General features: G+C 46.6%; 1 protein-coding gene across 1 annotated transcript; it reads left to right on the top strand.

The window, feature by feature from the left end:
* The first annotated feature begins 2,819 nt into the window (after nt 1–2,819).
* LOC123772720 (probable peptidoglycan muropeptide transporter SLC46) lies at nt 2,820–14,235 on the top strand. Its single transcript, XM_069324780.1, has 5 exons — nt 2,820–3,062; nt 4,618–4,770; nt 11,423–12,005; nt 12,743–12,838; nt 13,979–14,235. The coding sequence occupies exons 1-5, from the start codon at nt 2,820–2,822 to the stop codon at nt 14,233–14,235; spliced, it is 1,332 nt and encodes a 443-aa protein (XP_069180881.1).
* Nucleotides 14,236–14,998: the final 763 nt, after the last annotated feature.

The raw sequence follows: 14,998 nt of genomic DNA, 5'->3' as shown, positions 1-14,998 counted from the left end.
TCACCCTGTCAGAGTAAATGAGACAGATGTATGTGTGTGTATATATGTATGTATATGTATGGGTATAAAGTATATATGGAAGCTGATCAGAATTACATTTCACCTTTGTAAATGTACATTAATGACACTATGTAAAAGACACATCAAACACTTTATGTAGGGCATACGTAAATCTGTGTATCTATGTATTTACGTATGTAGGTTAGCTTAGCATTTTAAAAGCACCGAATCACCTTCTGTGGTTGAGTGTTCAATAAACCCTTGAACTATATGTTTAACATTTCTCTAACCCTGTCCATGGAGGACAGAAGAAAATGTATATATGCTGGTTAGCATTGTAAATGTGTGGCCACGTCTGTGGTAGAAAATAATAAAAAAAAAAAAAAAAAAAAAAAACGCACACAGGCCTGGCACTTGTCACAGTGACGATAACGACTTCATTAAGTGAAGTCTTACTATGGTTTGATGTACTTCAGAGAGCCAAATTATTTAATGCCCTGTAAGACTACCAATCCGGCGGTCTCCCAGATGGGATCTGTTACGGCCAGCTTGAGTCAATAACCGGGTTCTTACTGCTTAATGTGCCTTAGAGTCTATGATCCCACCCCAAGTCAATGGTGAGTTCTCAGGAATTGGCGGTAGCAAGTAATAGTGCAAGGAATAAAGGGGGTAAACAAGACGCAATTATACCTTCACTAATATATTATCGAAGTATAACTACACTTATGTACACAGTGTCGCTTTCTCCCAGAACACTCAATATATCGATAGTGTTCTTCAAAACCCAGCGAGTCCACTATCTTCAAGTATACGTTGTCCACACTCTGTGGTAATCACCGGCGAGTTCACCATCACCGTGGGCCACACACCATATCGTCATGATGCCACAATGCCTCACACCCGCTCGCCAGAAACACTCTGCCAGAGGGCTTTATCCCTGGAAACACAAACCGAAACTGTCTCTATTTTCCGCTTGTTACAACTTGTAATAAAGTTGTTACATCTTGGCTTAACGTGTTTATGACGTATTAGAACGTTGTTACAACTTGCTATATTGGTTGTAATAACTGGTTAGGAGGTGTTAAAACTTGTTCGAACGTTGTACCAACGTGGTAGTTTCGGTGTGTGTTGGGCGGGTAGCACCACGCTGACGAGGGTCACAAATAATCACGTCCCGGGGCCAGATTCACCAAGCAGTTACGCTAGTACTTACGAACGTGCACATCTTTCCTCAATCTTTGACGGCTTTGGTTACATTTATTAAACAGTTTACATGAAAATTTCGCAATCAACTGTTGTTATTGTTATAAAAAGCCTCCTTGTGCTTCGGAGCCCATTAACTGTTTAATAATTGTAAACAAAGCCGCCAAATATTGAGAAAAGATGTACAGGTTCACAAGTGGTTGCGTAACTGCTTCGTGAACCTGATCCCAGGGGTCCCTAACACCCTGGCAGAAGTCTCTAGCAACACACTAGCAACACACTAGCAACACACTAGCAACACACTAGCAACACTTATCACCAGACGGACACTACTGTCATCTAGTACCCCCCCCCCCTGGCCAAATTCCAGGTACGTCGGTCCACACAACACTTCCTAAGTAGAACAGGTAACACACAACTTACTACCGACGGCGGCCACCTGTCCTCTCACACGACCAAGTCAGGAGTTTTGGACTGCCCAAGGTGAACTGCCTGCCACAGTGCAACAGACTTTTCACGACACCTCTGTGAACATGAAAGTCTTTAGCCAGACAGATAATATACAGGGAGAACATAGGATGACAATCTTTCACCGAGGAACCGAAATTGTAATGGAATGAACAACCTAGATGGCGTTGATATCTTTACGTCACCACCAGAGGTCATCGTCATCGACCTCACCGCCTCACTGAGGTACGAAACAGGGGCCAGATTCACGAAAGCACTTACGAACCTGTATGTCTTTTCTCAATCTTTGGCGGCTTTGTTTACAATTATTAAACAGTTAATGAGCTCCGAAGCACCAGGAGGCTGTTTATAACAATAACAACAGTTGATTGGGAAGTTTTCATGCTTGTAAACTGTTTAATAATTGTAAACAAAGCCACCAAAGATTGAGAAAAGATGTACAGGATCGTAAGTGCTTTCGTGAATCTGGCCCCAGGAGCCTCTCATAGACGCCACACCTCCACCAACAGATGGCGTTATTTTCGTCTCACGTAATGTCTAGGAGTTGGAGGGCAGGTCCAAAGATGGCGCCCAAATCGCCACTCCTCACTCCAGCAACGGTGTTGACACTGCAGCAAGATCACTGTGTCTGCCTCTAACACTGATAAAAGGAGACTAATCCTAGCCGAAGCACTCTCACCCAAACATTACCAGACAGTACATCTAGCATTTACAACACCCTAATGGGAGTCCTGTAATTTGAAAATAAATTCTTGCATTATTTTTTGCACACTGTTATTGACTTGGGGCCAGATTCACGAAAGCACTTACGCAAGCACTTACGAACGTGTACATCTTTCCTCAATCTTTGACGGCTTTGGTTACATTTATTAAACAGTTTACAAGCATGAAAACTTGCCAATCAACTGTTGTTATTGTTATAAACAGCCTCCTGGTGCTTCAGAGCTCATTAACTGTTTAATAATTGTAAACAAAGCCGCCAAAGATTGAGAAAAGATGTACAGGTTCGTAAGTGTTTGCGTAAGTGCTTTCGTGAATCTGGCCCCAGAAGTATGGCTCCCCACTCAACAAAAATGGGAAAATGGGTACCAATAACAAGTACAAAAATAATACTAATAAGAATACTAATAATAATACTAATAATAGTAATGTCTGGACCCCAGGAAGACACAGGAGCATCGAGTGTGATGACGGGGGAGAAGACCTGCGCGCCAGAGGCAGCGTGGAAGCCGGCGGCCCGGGTGGTGTGGGGCTGGGTGAACGCTGTCAGGCTGGCCACCCTGGAGCCCGTCATGCTCCTCGACGGAGCATGTAACCAGGCCATGCTCATCTTCTCCGAGAACATTCAGCTCAACAAGATATGCTCCGTCAAGCTCGGCCTGCCGGAGGAGGTTGGTCTCTTTACACGTTCTTGCCTAGTTTTAGTCGGGGTTGTTTTGATTTCTTGATTCTTAAAGAAAAATAAAGCTTTTTCAATGATAAGGAAAAACGCATTTTATTTTCCATTTTGCTTTTAAGAAAGTTTTGCCTAAATGTTGTTTGAGCGTGCCCATGCCCTGCCCCACTAAGCGTGCCCATGTCCTGCCCCACTGAGCGTGCCCATGCCCTGCCCCACTAAGCGTGCCCATGCCCTGCCCCACTAAGCGTGCCCATGCCCTGCCCCACTGAGCGTACCCATGCCCTGCCCCACAGAGCGTACCCATGCCCTGCCCCACTGAGCGTGCCCATGCCCTGCCCCACTGAGCGTGCCCATACCCTGCCCCACTAAGCGTGCCCATACCCTGCCCCACTAAGCGTGCCCATACCCTGCCCCACTGAGCGTACCCATGCCCTGCCCCACTGAGCGTACCCATGCCCTGCCCCACTAAGCGTGCCCATGCCCTGCCCCACTGAGCGTACCCATGCCCTGCCCCACTAAGCGTGCCCATGCCCTGCCCCACTAAGCGTGCCCATGCCCTGCCCCACTAAGCATGCCCATGCCCTGCCCCACTAAGCGTGCCCATGCCCTGCCCCACTAAGCGTGCCCATGCCCTGCCCCACTGAGCGTACCCATGTGCCGCACTGAGCGTACCCATGCCCTGCCCCACTGAGCGTACCCATGCCCTGCCCCACTAAGCGTGCCCATGCCCTGCCCCACTAAGCGTGCCCATGCCCTGCCCCACTGAGCGTACCCATGTGCCGCACTGAGCGTACCCATGCCCTGCCCCACTGAGCGTACCCATGCCCTGCCCCACTGAGCGTGCCCATGCCCTGCCCCACTGAACATACCTATGCCCTGCCCCACTGAGCGTACCCATGCCCTGCCCCACTAAGCGTGCCCATGCCTTGCCCCACTGAGCGTGCCCATGCCCTGCCCCACAGAGCGTACCCATGCCCTGCCCCACTGAGCGTGCCCATGCCCTGCCCCACTGAGCGTGCCCATACCCTGCCCCACTAAGCGTGCCCATACCCTGCCCCACTAAGCGTGCCCATACCCTGCCCCACTGAGCGTACCCATGCCCTGCCCCACTGAGCGTACCCATGCCCTGCCCCACTGAGCGTACCCATGCCCTGCCCCACTGAGCGTACCCATGCCCTGCCCCACTGAGCGTACCCATGCCCTGCCCCACTAAGCGTGCCCATGCCTTGCCCCACTGAGCGTGCCCATGCCCTGCCCCACAGAGCGTACCCATGCCCTGCCCCACTGAGCGTGCCCATGCCCTGCCCCACTGAGCGTGCCCATACCCTGCCCCACTAAGCGTGCCCATACCCTGCCCCACTAAGCGTGCCCATACCCTGCCCCACTGAACGTGCCCTGCCCCACTAAGCGTGCCCATGCCCTGCCCCACTGAACGTGCCCTGCCCCACTAAGCGTGCCCATGCCCTGCCCCACTGAACATACCCATGCCCTGCCCGACTGAACATACCCATTCCCTGCCCCACTGAGCGTGCCCATGCCCCCTGCAGGTGTGTGGGAACATGACAGCCTACGAGGAGGAGACCATCGTGGCTCAACAGGCCTTCACAAAGTTCTCGGTGTACAACGCCATCCTCATGTCGCTGGTGCCCGCCTTTATGGGCATCTTCCTCGGTGCCTGGAGCGACAAGTACGGCCGCAAGGTGAGCAGTGTCTTTGTTCTTTGTTCCCTGTGTGCTTGGTTCCGGGGGTATGTGTTTGTTGGGGTGATTATGTGTTTGTTGGGGTGATTATGTGTTTGTTGGGAATGATTATGTGTTTGTTGGGGTGATTATGTGTTTGTTGGGGTGATTATGTGTTTGTTGGAGTGATTATGTGTTTGTTGGAGTGATTATGTGTTTGTTGGAGTGATTATGTGTTTGTTGGGGTGATTATGTGTTTGTTGGAGTGATTATGTGTTTGTTGGAGTGATTATGTGTTTGTTGGGAGTGATTATGTGTTTGTTGGGAGTGATTATGTGTTTGTTGGAGTGATTATGTGTTTGTTGGAGTGATTATGTATTTGTTGGGAGTGATTATGTGTTTGTTGGAGTGATTATGTGTTTGTTGGAGTGATTATGTGTTTGTTGGAGTGATTATGTGTTTGTTGGGGTAATTATGTGTTTGTTGGAGTGATTATGTGTTTGTTGGAGTGATTATGTGTTTGTTGGAGTGATTATGTGTTTGTTGGGGTGATTATGTGTTTGTTGGAGTGATTATGTGTTTGTTGGAGTGATTATGTGTTTGTTGGGAGTGATTATGTGTTTGTTGGGAGTGATTATGTGTTTGTTGGAGTGATTATGTGTTTGTTGGAGTGATTATGTGTTTGTTGGGAGTGATTATGTGTTTGTTGGAGTGATTATGTGTTTGTTGGAGTGATTATGTGTTTGTTGGAGTGATTATGTGTTTGTTGGGAGTGATTATGTGTTTGTTGGAGTGATTATGTGTTTGTTGGAGTGATTATGTGTTTGTTGGAGTGATTATGTGTTTGTTGGGGTAATTATGTGTTTGTTGGAGTGATTATGTGTTTGTTGGAGTGATTATGTGTTTGTTGGAGTGATTATGTGTTTGTTGGGGTGATTATGTGTTTGTTGGGGTGATTATGTGTTTGTTGGGGTGATTATGTGTTTGTTGGAGTGATTATGTGTTTGTTGGGAGTGATTATGTGTTTGTTGGGAGTGATTATGTGTTTGTTGGGAGTGATTATGTGTTTGTTGGAGTGATTATGTGTTTGTTGGGGTGATTATGTGTTTGTTGGGGTGATTATGTGTTTGTTGGGAGTAATTATGTGTTTGTTGGGGTGATTATGTGTTTGTTGGGAGTAATTATGTGTTTGTTGGAGTGATTATGTGTTTGTTGGGGTGATTATGTGTTTGTTGGGAGTGATTATGTGTTTGTTGGGGTGATTATGTGTTTGTTGGGAGTAATTATGTGTATGTTGGGGTGATTATGTGTTTGTTGGAAGTGATTATGTGTTTGTTGGGGTGATTATGTGTTTGTTGAGAGTGATTATGTGTTTGTTGGGGTGATTATGTGTTTGTTGGGAGTAATTATGTGTTTGTTGGGGTGATTATGTGTTTGTTGGGGTGATTATGTGTTTGTTTGGGTGATTATGTGTTTGTTGGAGTGATTATGTGTTTGTTGGGGTGATTATGTGTTTGTTGAGAGTGATTATGTGTTTGTTGGGGTGATTATGTGTTTGTTGGGGTGATTATGTGTTTGTTGTGAGTGATTATGTGTTTGTTGGGAGTGATTATGTGTTTGTTTGGGTGATTATGTGTTTGTTGTGAGTGATTATGTGTTTGTTGGGAGTGATTATGTGTTTGTTTGGGTGATTATGTGTTTGTTGGGAGTGATTATGTGTTTGTTGGGGTGATTATGTGTTTGTTGGGAGTGATTATGTGTTTGTTTGGGTGATTATGTGTTTGTTGGGAGTAATTATGTGTTTGTTGGGGTGATTATGTGTTTGTTGGGGTGATTATGTGTTTGTTGTGAGTGATTATGTGTTTGTTGGGAGTGATTATGTGTTTGTTTGGGTGATTATGTGTTTGTTGTGAGTGATTATGTGTTTGTTGGGAGTGATTATGTGTTTGTTTGGGTGATTATGTGTTTGTTGGGAGTGATTATGTGTTTGTTGGGGTGATTATGTGTTTGTTGGGAGTGATTATGTGTTTGTTTGGGTGATTATGTGTTTGTTGGGAGTGATTATGTGTTTGTTGGGGGTGATATGTGTTTGTTTGGGTGATTATGTGTTTGTTGGGAGTGATTATGTGTTTGTTTGGGTGATTATGTGTTTGTTGGGAGTGATTATGTGTTTGTTGGGGGTGATATGTGTTTGTTTGGGTGATTATGTGTTTGTTGGGAGTGATTATGTGTTTGTTGGGGTGATTTTGTGTTTGTTGGGGGTGATATGTGTTTGTTTGGGTGATTATGTGTTTGTTGGGGGTGATTATGTGTTTGTTTGGGTGATTATGTGTTTGTTGGGGGTGATTATGTGTTTGTTGGGGTGATTATGTGTTTGTTGGGGAGATTATGTGTTTGTTGGGGTGATATGTGTTTGTTGGGGGTGATTATGTGTTTGTTGGGGGTGATATGTGTTTGTTTGGGTGATTATGTGTTTGTTGGGGGATGATTATGTGTTTGTTGGGGGTGATATGTGTTTGTTTGGGTGATTATGTGTTTGTTGGGGGATGATTATGTGTTTGTTGGGGGTGATTATGTGTTTGTTGGGGTGATTATGTGTTTGTTGGGGGTGATATGTGTTTGTTTGGGTGATTATGTGTTTGTTGGGGGATGATTATGTGTTTGTTGGGGGTGATATGTGTTTGTTTGGGTGATTATGTGTTTGTTGGGGGATGATTATGTGTTTGTTGGGGTGATTATGTGTTTGTTGGAGTGATTATGTGTTTGTTGGGAGTGATTATGTGTTTGTTGGGGGTGATTATGTGTTTGTTGGGGTGATTATGTGTTTGTTGGGGTGATTATGTGTTTGTTGGGGGTGATTATGTGTTTGTTGGGGGTGATTATGTGTTTGTTGGGGTGATTATGTGTTTGTTGGGGTGATTATGTGTTTGTTGGGGTGATTATGTGTTTGTTGGGGTGATTATGTGTTTGTTGGGGTGATTATGTGTTTGTTGGGGGTGATTATGTGTTTGTTGGGGTGATTATGTGTTTGTTGGGGTGATTATGTGTTTGTTGGGGGTGATTATGTGTTTGTTGGGGTGATTATGTGTTTGTTGGGGTGATTATGTGTTTGTTGGGGTGATTATGTGTTTGTTGGGGTGATTATGTGTTTGTTGGGGTGATTATGTGTTTGTTGGGGTGATTATGTGTTTGTTGGGGGTGATTATGTGTTTGTTGGGGGTGATTATGTGTTTGTTGGGGTGATTATGTGTTTGTTGGGGTGATTATGTGTTTGTTGGGGTGATTATGTGTTTGTTGGGGTGATTATGTGTTTGTTGGGGGTGATTATGTGTTTGTTGGGGTGATTATGTGTTTGTTGGGGTGATTATGTGTTTGTTGGGGGTGATTATGTGTTTGTTGGGGTGATTATGTGTTTGTTGGGGTGATTATGTGTTTGTTGGGGTGATTATGTGTTTGTTGGGGTGATTATGTGTTTGTTGGGGTGATTATGTGTTTGTTGGGGGTGATTATGTGTTTGTTGGAGTGATTATGTGTTTGTTGGGGGTGATTATGTGTTTGTTGGGGGTGATTATGTGTTTGTTGGTGTGATTATGTGTTTGTTGGGGTGATTATGTGTTTGTTGGGGTGATTATGTGTTTGTTGGGGTGATTATGTGTTTGTTGGGGTGATTATGTGTTTGTTGGTGGTGATTATGTGTTTGTTGGGGGTGATTATGTGTTTGTTGGGGTGATTATGTGTTTGTTGGGGTGATTATGTGTTTGTTGGGGTGATTATGTGTTTGTTGGGGGTGATTATGTGTTTGTTGGAGTGATTATGTGTTTGTTGGGGGTGATTATGTGTTTGTTGGGGGTGATTATGTGTTTGTTGGGGTGATTATGTGTTTGTTGGTGGTGATTATATGTTTGTTGGTGTGATTATGTGTTTGTTGGGGGTGATTATGTGTTTGTTGGGGTGATTATGTGTTTGTTGGGGTGATTATGTGTTTGTTGGTGTGATTATGTGTTTGTTGGGGTGATTATGTGTTTGTTGGGGTGATTATGTGTTTGTTGGTGTGATTATGTGTTTGTTGGGGTGATTATGTGTTTGTTGGTGTGATTATGTGTTTGTTGGAGTGATTATGTGTTTGTTGGGGTGATTATTTGTTTGTTGGGGGTGATTATGTGTTTGTTGGTGGTGATTATGTGTTTGTTGGTGTGATTATGTGTTTGTTGGGGTGATTATGTGTTTGTTGGTGTGATTATGTGTTTGTTGGAGTGATTATGTGTTTGTTGGGGGTGATTATGTGTTTGTTGGGGTGATTATGTGTTTGTTGGTGTGATTATGTGTTTGTTGGAGTGATTATGTGTTTGTTGGGGGTGATTATGTGTTTGTTGGGGTGATTATGTGTTTGTTGGTGTGATTATGTGTTTGTTGGAGTGATTATGTGTTTGTTGGGGGTGATTATGTGTTTGTTGGGGTGATTATGTGTTTGTTGGTGTGATTATGTGTTTGTTGGAGTGATTATGTGTTTGTTGGGGGTGATTATTTGTTTGTTGGGGGTGATTATGTGTTTGTTGGTGGTGATTATGTGTTTGTTGGTGTGATTATGTGTTTGTTGGGGTGATTATGTGTTTGTTGGGGGTGATTATTTGTTTGTTGGGGGTGATTATGTGTTTGTTGGTGGTGATTATGTGTTTGTTGGTGTGATTATGTGTTTGTTGGGGTGATTATGTGTTTGTTGGGGGTGATTATGTGTTTGTTGTTGATCATGACCCCAGAGGTCACACCACAGTCATGACCTCAGAGGTCACACCACGGTCATGACCCCAGAGGTCACACCAAGGTCATGACCCCAGAGGTCACACCAAGGTCATGACCCCAGAGGTGATGACACCAGAGGTCACACCAAGCCCATGACCTCAAAGGTCACACCATGGTCATGACCCCAGAGGTCACACCCAGGTCTTGACCCCAGAGGTCACACCCAGGTCTTGACCCCAGAGGTCACACTAAGGTCATGACCCCAGTGGTCACACTACGGTCACTATCCCAGAGGTCACACCAAGGTCATGACCCCAGAGGTCATGCCACCAGAGGTCACACCAAGGTCATGACCCCAGAGGTCACACCAAGGTCACGACACCAGAGGTCACACCCAGGTCTTGACTCCAGAGGTCACACTAAGGTCATGACACCAGAGGTCACACCAAGGTCATGACCCTAGAGGTCATACCAAGGTCATGACCCCAGAGGTCACACTAAGGTCATGACCCCAGAGGTCACACTACGGTCACTATCTCAGAGGTCACACCAAGGTCACGACCCCAGAGGTCACACCAAGGTCATGATCCCACAGGTCACACAAAGGTCATGACCCCAGAGGTCACACCAAGGTCATGACCCCAGAAGTCACACCAAGGTCATGACCCCAGAGGTCACACCACGGTCAGGACCCCCAGAGGTCACACCAAGGTCATGACCGCAGAGGTCACACCAAGGTCATGACCCCAGAGGTCACACCAAGGTCACGACCCCAGAGGTCACACCAAGGTCATGACCCCAGAGGTCACGACCCCAGAGGTCATGACCCCAGAGGTCACAATTAACATTACTGGTACAATCTCGTGTTTTTTTCATCAAAGTTCAGAATTATTAATTTTTTACTCATTCACGTAACTTTGTGCTGAAGGTATGAATCAGATGTTTCCTGGATTACTCAGATGAATCATCAACGGACTCATGTCCTTTTACTCATGTCCGCGTGTTAAAGTATTGTTCATTGTTTACATTCTTTAATTATTATTCACCATCCTCACACTATCTTACTCACCATAGTCACACTATCTTACTCACCATACTCACACTATCTTACTCACCATACTCACACTATCTTACTCACCACCCCTCACACTATCTTACTCACCACCCTCACACTATCTTACTCACCACCCTCACACTATCTTACCATGCTCACACTATCTTACTCACCATGCTCACACTATCTTACTCACCATGCTCACACTATCTTACTCACCATGCTCACACTATCTTACTCACCACCCTCACACTATCTTATTCACCATGCTCACACTATCTTACTCACCATGCTCGCACTATCTTACTCACCATGCTCACACTATCTTACTCACCATCCTCACACTGTGCCTATACTCACCATGCTCACACTATCTTACTCACCATGCTCACACTATCTTACTCACCATCCTCACACTGTGCCTATACTCACCATGCTCACACTATTTTACTCACCATGCTCACACTATCTTACTCACCATGCTCACATTATCTTACTCACCATGCTCACACTATCATACTCACCATGCTCACACTATCATACTCACCATGCTCACACTATCTTACTCACCATGCTCACACTATCTTACTCACCATGCTCACACTATCTTACTCACCATGCTCACACTATCTTACCATGCTTACGCTATCATACTCACCACCCTCACACTATCTTACTCACCACCCTCACACTGCCTTACTCACCATGCTCACACTATCTTACCATGCTCACATTATCTTACTCACCATGCTCACACTATCATACTCACCATGCTCACACTATCTTACTCACCATGCTCACACTATCTTACTCACCATTCTCACACTTACTCACCATGCTCACACTTACTCACCATGCTCACACTATCTTACTCACCAGGTGCCTCTACTCATCACCCTGACAGCGCACGCGTGCTACGCCGGCGGCTACCTGCTCTATAATTACATGTCGTGGTGGCCGGTCGAAGTGCTGTTCTTGGTGACGTTCCTGGAGGCCCTGGGGGGCGGGAACGCCTGCTTCCTGGCCATGGGTACCTGCTATACCAGCGACCTGAGTTCCCTCAAGACTCACACCTCCAGGGTGAGTACCAACAACTCCCTGTGGTACCTCGGAGGACCCCTGGGTACTCTCCTCTGCGGGTTCTTCATCGCTACGGGAAACGACAACGGCGGACTGTTGCTGTTGTTGATAGCGTATCTCGCCGCGATACTGTATGTGGCGTTCTTTATCGCCGAGACTCATGGCCCGTTTATGGATGAGTCGTTTCGGGCCAGAAGCGGCCCTGATGCGGACCAGGGACTCAAGAAGGAGGATATTACTGTCTGGCAGATGGCGAAGGATTTCTTCAGACCGAAGCACTTGGTTGATGTGTACAAGACGGCGTTAAAACGCCGTGAGGGAAACACCCGCGTTGTCATTGTGGCCGTCATTGTGGCCAACATGATCCGCCGAGTGGCCAGAGGTAGGTCACCAGGGCCCACGAGGGCCACCTGCGAAACCTTTACATCTTTCTTTCATCTCGGCGACTCGGTTTCTATCAGACATTTTTAGAGGCGTGAGAAGAGAGCTGTCAGAGACACCTTCCTCTAGTGCTTCCCGCCTCGTGAGCTCTTTAGTACACTCAGCCGCCTTGGTGGAGGCAAGATGAAGGGGTTTCGTAAGGGGACACTCAAGTATTTGATGACTACAGGTCGTGTTGTGTAGTTCCTTGTTATAATTGAGATATTGGATAATTTGTGAGCATAAAGGAATACTTGGACAATATTCTGAGGTCAACACGTCTCTCACGATATACTGAAATGTCACATTTGGAGTATAATTTTGATCAACAATTGTTTAGTGATACATTGATGACCTCGTGTGGGGGTCAAACTACGCTGTGACTGCGCCAGGTTCACAACCCTGAGAGGTCAGTACAGGTGTGTGGGCGGCGCCAGTGTTGTAATGACCGTGTTGGACCGCTGTGACTGCGCCAGGTTCACAGCCCTGAGAGGTCAGTACAGGTGTGTGGGCGGCGCCAGTGTTGTAATGACCGTGTTCGACCTCCTCACGGCACTCTGGTCAATATAACCGCTCACAACACCGTCACGCGCAGCTAACGCAACAGACGCAATGCGTACGCAGCGTCGTTTGACTCCCAGCGGGCCGCCAGGCGCAAGGTGACCAGCGGTAGTGACGATACCTGTGTCGTATTTCCAGGGTTCTTCATGTACATGTTCGTGCGGCGGGTGTTGCTGTGGGAGGGAGACGACTACAGCTTCTGGATGTCGTACAGGACCCTGGTCGCCGCTCTGGGTGAGCTCTGCCTCTACCACTCTGCTCTGTCCACTCTCCTGGGCTCTATAGCAGACTCGAACCGCGGACCCAAGCGTGTTAGAGGCCACAGCTCTACCAACACTCGTGGGGGTCGCGATTTGAGTCTCCTACAGCCCAGGTAACTGGAATGTCTATTTCCACACAAGTGTGTATGACAGTTTAATCATTCTGGGCAATGAAGACGTGGCTAACAATTCCCTTCCCGTTCGGGGATCGAACCCCTGATTCCCGAGAGTAGGTCGAGGACGGAGCACAAATATATTGGACAATATTGAAGTAGTGGATGGTGTCTTCAAGGAGGTCTGTCAGCACTTACAGTTGTAATATAATTCTGGTCTAAATGGCCAGAGGTTCCTGACTATTGTCCCCTGTCCCTGGCCCCTAATGTGACCCCTCACCCACCAGGCTCCCTGTCCCTGGTCCCTAACATGACCTCTCACCCACCAGGCTCCCTGTCCCTGGTCCCTAACATGACCTCTCACCCACCAGGCTCCCTGTCCCTGGTCCCTAACATGACCTCTCACCCACCAGGCTCCCTGTCCCTGGTCCCTAACATGACCTCTCACCCACCAGGCTCCCTGTCCCTGGTCCCTAACATGACCCCTCACCCACCAGGCTCCCTGTCCCTGGTCCCTAACATGACCCCTCACCCACCAGGCTCCCTGTCCCTGGCCCCTAACATGACCTCTCACCCACCAGGCTCCCTGTCTCTGGCCCCTAACATGACCTCTCACCCACCAGGCTCCCTGTCCCTGGTCCCTAACATGACCCCTCACCCACCAGGCTCCCTGTCCCTGGCCCCTAACGTGACCTCTCACCCACCAGGCTCCCTGTCCCTAGTTCCTAACATGACCCCTCACCCACCAGGCTCCCTGTCCCTGGCCCCTAACATGACCCCTCACCCACCAGGTTCCCTGTCCCTAGTTCCTAACATGACCTCTCATCCACCAGGCTCCCTGTCCCTGGCCCCTAACATGACCTCTCACCCACCAGGCTCCCTGTCCCTGGCCCCTAACATGACCTCTCACCCACCAGGCTCCCTGTCCCTGGTCCCTAATATGACCTCTCACCCACCAGGCTCCCTGTCCCTGGTCCCTAATATGACCTCTCACCCACCAGGCTCCCTGTCCCTGGTGCCTACACTCTCCAACCTGCTGAACTTCTCGGACCTGGCCTTAGTGGTCCTAGGGACCGTGTCTATCATGCTAGAGTACCTGTGCTACGGGCTGGTGACCTCTGGTAGGGGCTACCTGCTGTGGGTGGGGCCGCCCCTCGGGCTGCTGGCCAACGCTAACATCATCGCCCTCAGGTCCTCTGCCACCAAGCTTGTTAGCAAGCAAGAGAAAGGTGGGTACAAGACGCTTGTTAACTACTAGGGGGGGGGGGGGGTTTATTATTACAGGTATAAGGGACTTTTTTAATTCAAGAACAAGTGGCTTTTTAATACAAGAACAAGTGGCTTTTTAATACAAGTACAAGTGGCTTTTTAATACAAGTACAAGTGGCTTTTTAATACAAGAAGAAGTGGCTTTTTAATACAAGTACAAGTGGCTTTTTAATACAAGAAGAAGTGGCTTTTTAATACAAGAAGAAGTGGCTTTTTAATACAAGTACAAGTGGCTTTTTAATACAAGTACAAGTGGCTTTTTAATACAAGTACAAGTGGCTTTTTAATACAAGTACAAGTGGCTTTTTAATACAAGTACAAGTGGCTTTTTAATACAAGTACAAGTGGCTTTTTAATACAAGAAGAAGTGGCTTTTTAATACAAGTACAAGTGGCTTTTTAATACAAGAAGAAGTGGCTTTTTAATACAAGTACAAGTGGCTTTTTAATTCAAGAACAAGTGGCTTTTTAATACAAGAAGAAGTGGCTTTTTAATACAAGTACAAGTGGCTTTTTAATACAAGTACAAGTGGCTTTTTAATACAAGAAGAAGTGGCTTTTTAATACAAGTACAAGTGGCTTTTTAATACAAGAAGAAGTGGCTTTTTAATACAAGTACAAGTGGCTTTTTAATACAAGAAGAAGTGGCTTTTTAATACAAGTACAAGTGGCTTTTTAATACAAGAAGAAGTGGCTTTTTAATACAAGAAGAAGTGGCTTTTTAATACAAGTACAAGTGGCTTTTTAATACAA

This window comes from Procambarus clarkii, chromosome 14 (assembly GCF_040958095.1).
Source record: "Procambarus clarkii isolate CNS0578487 chromosome 14, FALCON_Pclarkii_2.0, whole genome shotgun sequence".
Classification (NCBI taxonomy): domain Eukaryota; kingdom Metazoa; phylum Arthropoda; class Malacostraca; order Decapoda; family Cambaridae; genus Procambarus; species Procambarus clarkii.
The sequence above is the reverse complement of the archived record's forward strand: the minus strand, read 5'-3'. Positions and strand labels throughout refer to the sequence as shown.

Bases quoted from the DNA above. Each gene is read 5' to 3' on its own strand.
- LOC123772720 (XM_069324780.1), top strand. From the start codon at position 2,820: ATGTCTGGACCCCAGGAAGACACAGGAGCATCGAGTGTGATGACGGGG. The intron at 4,771-11,422 runs GTGAGCAGTGTC...CTTACTCACCAG, and splicing joins GCGACAAGTACGGCCGCAAG to GTGCCTCTACTCATCACCCT. The intron at 12,839-13,978 runs GTGAGCTCTGCC...CTCACCCACCAG, and splicing joins GACCCTGGTCGCCGCTCTGG to GCTCCCTGTCCCTGGTGCCT.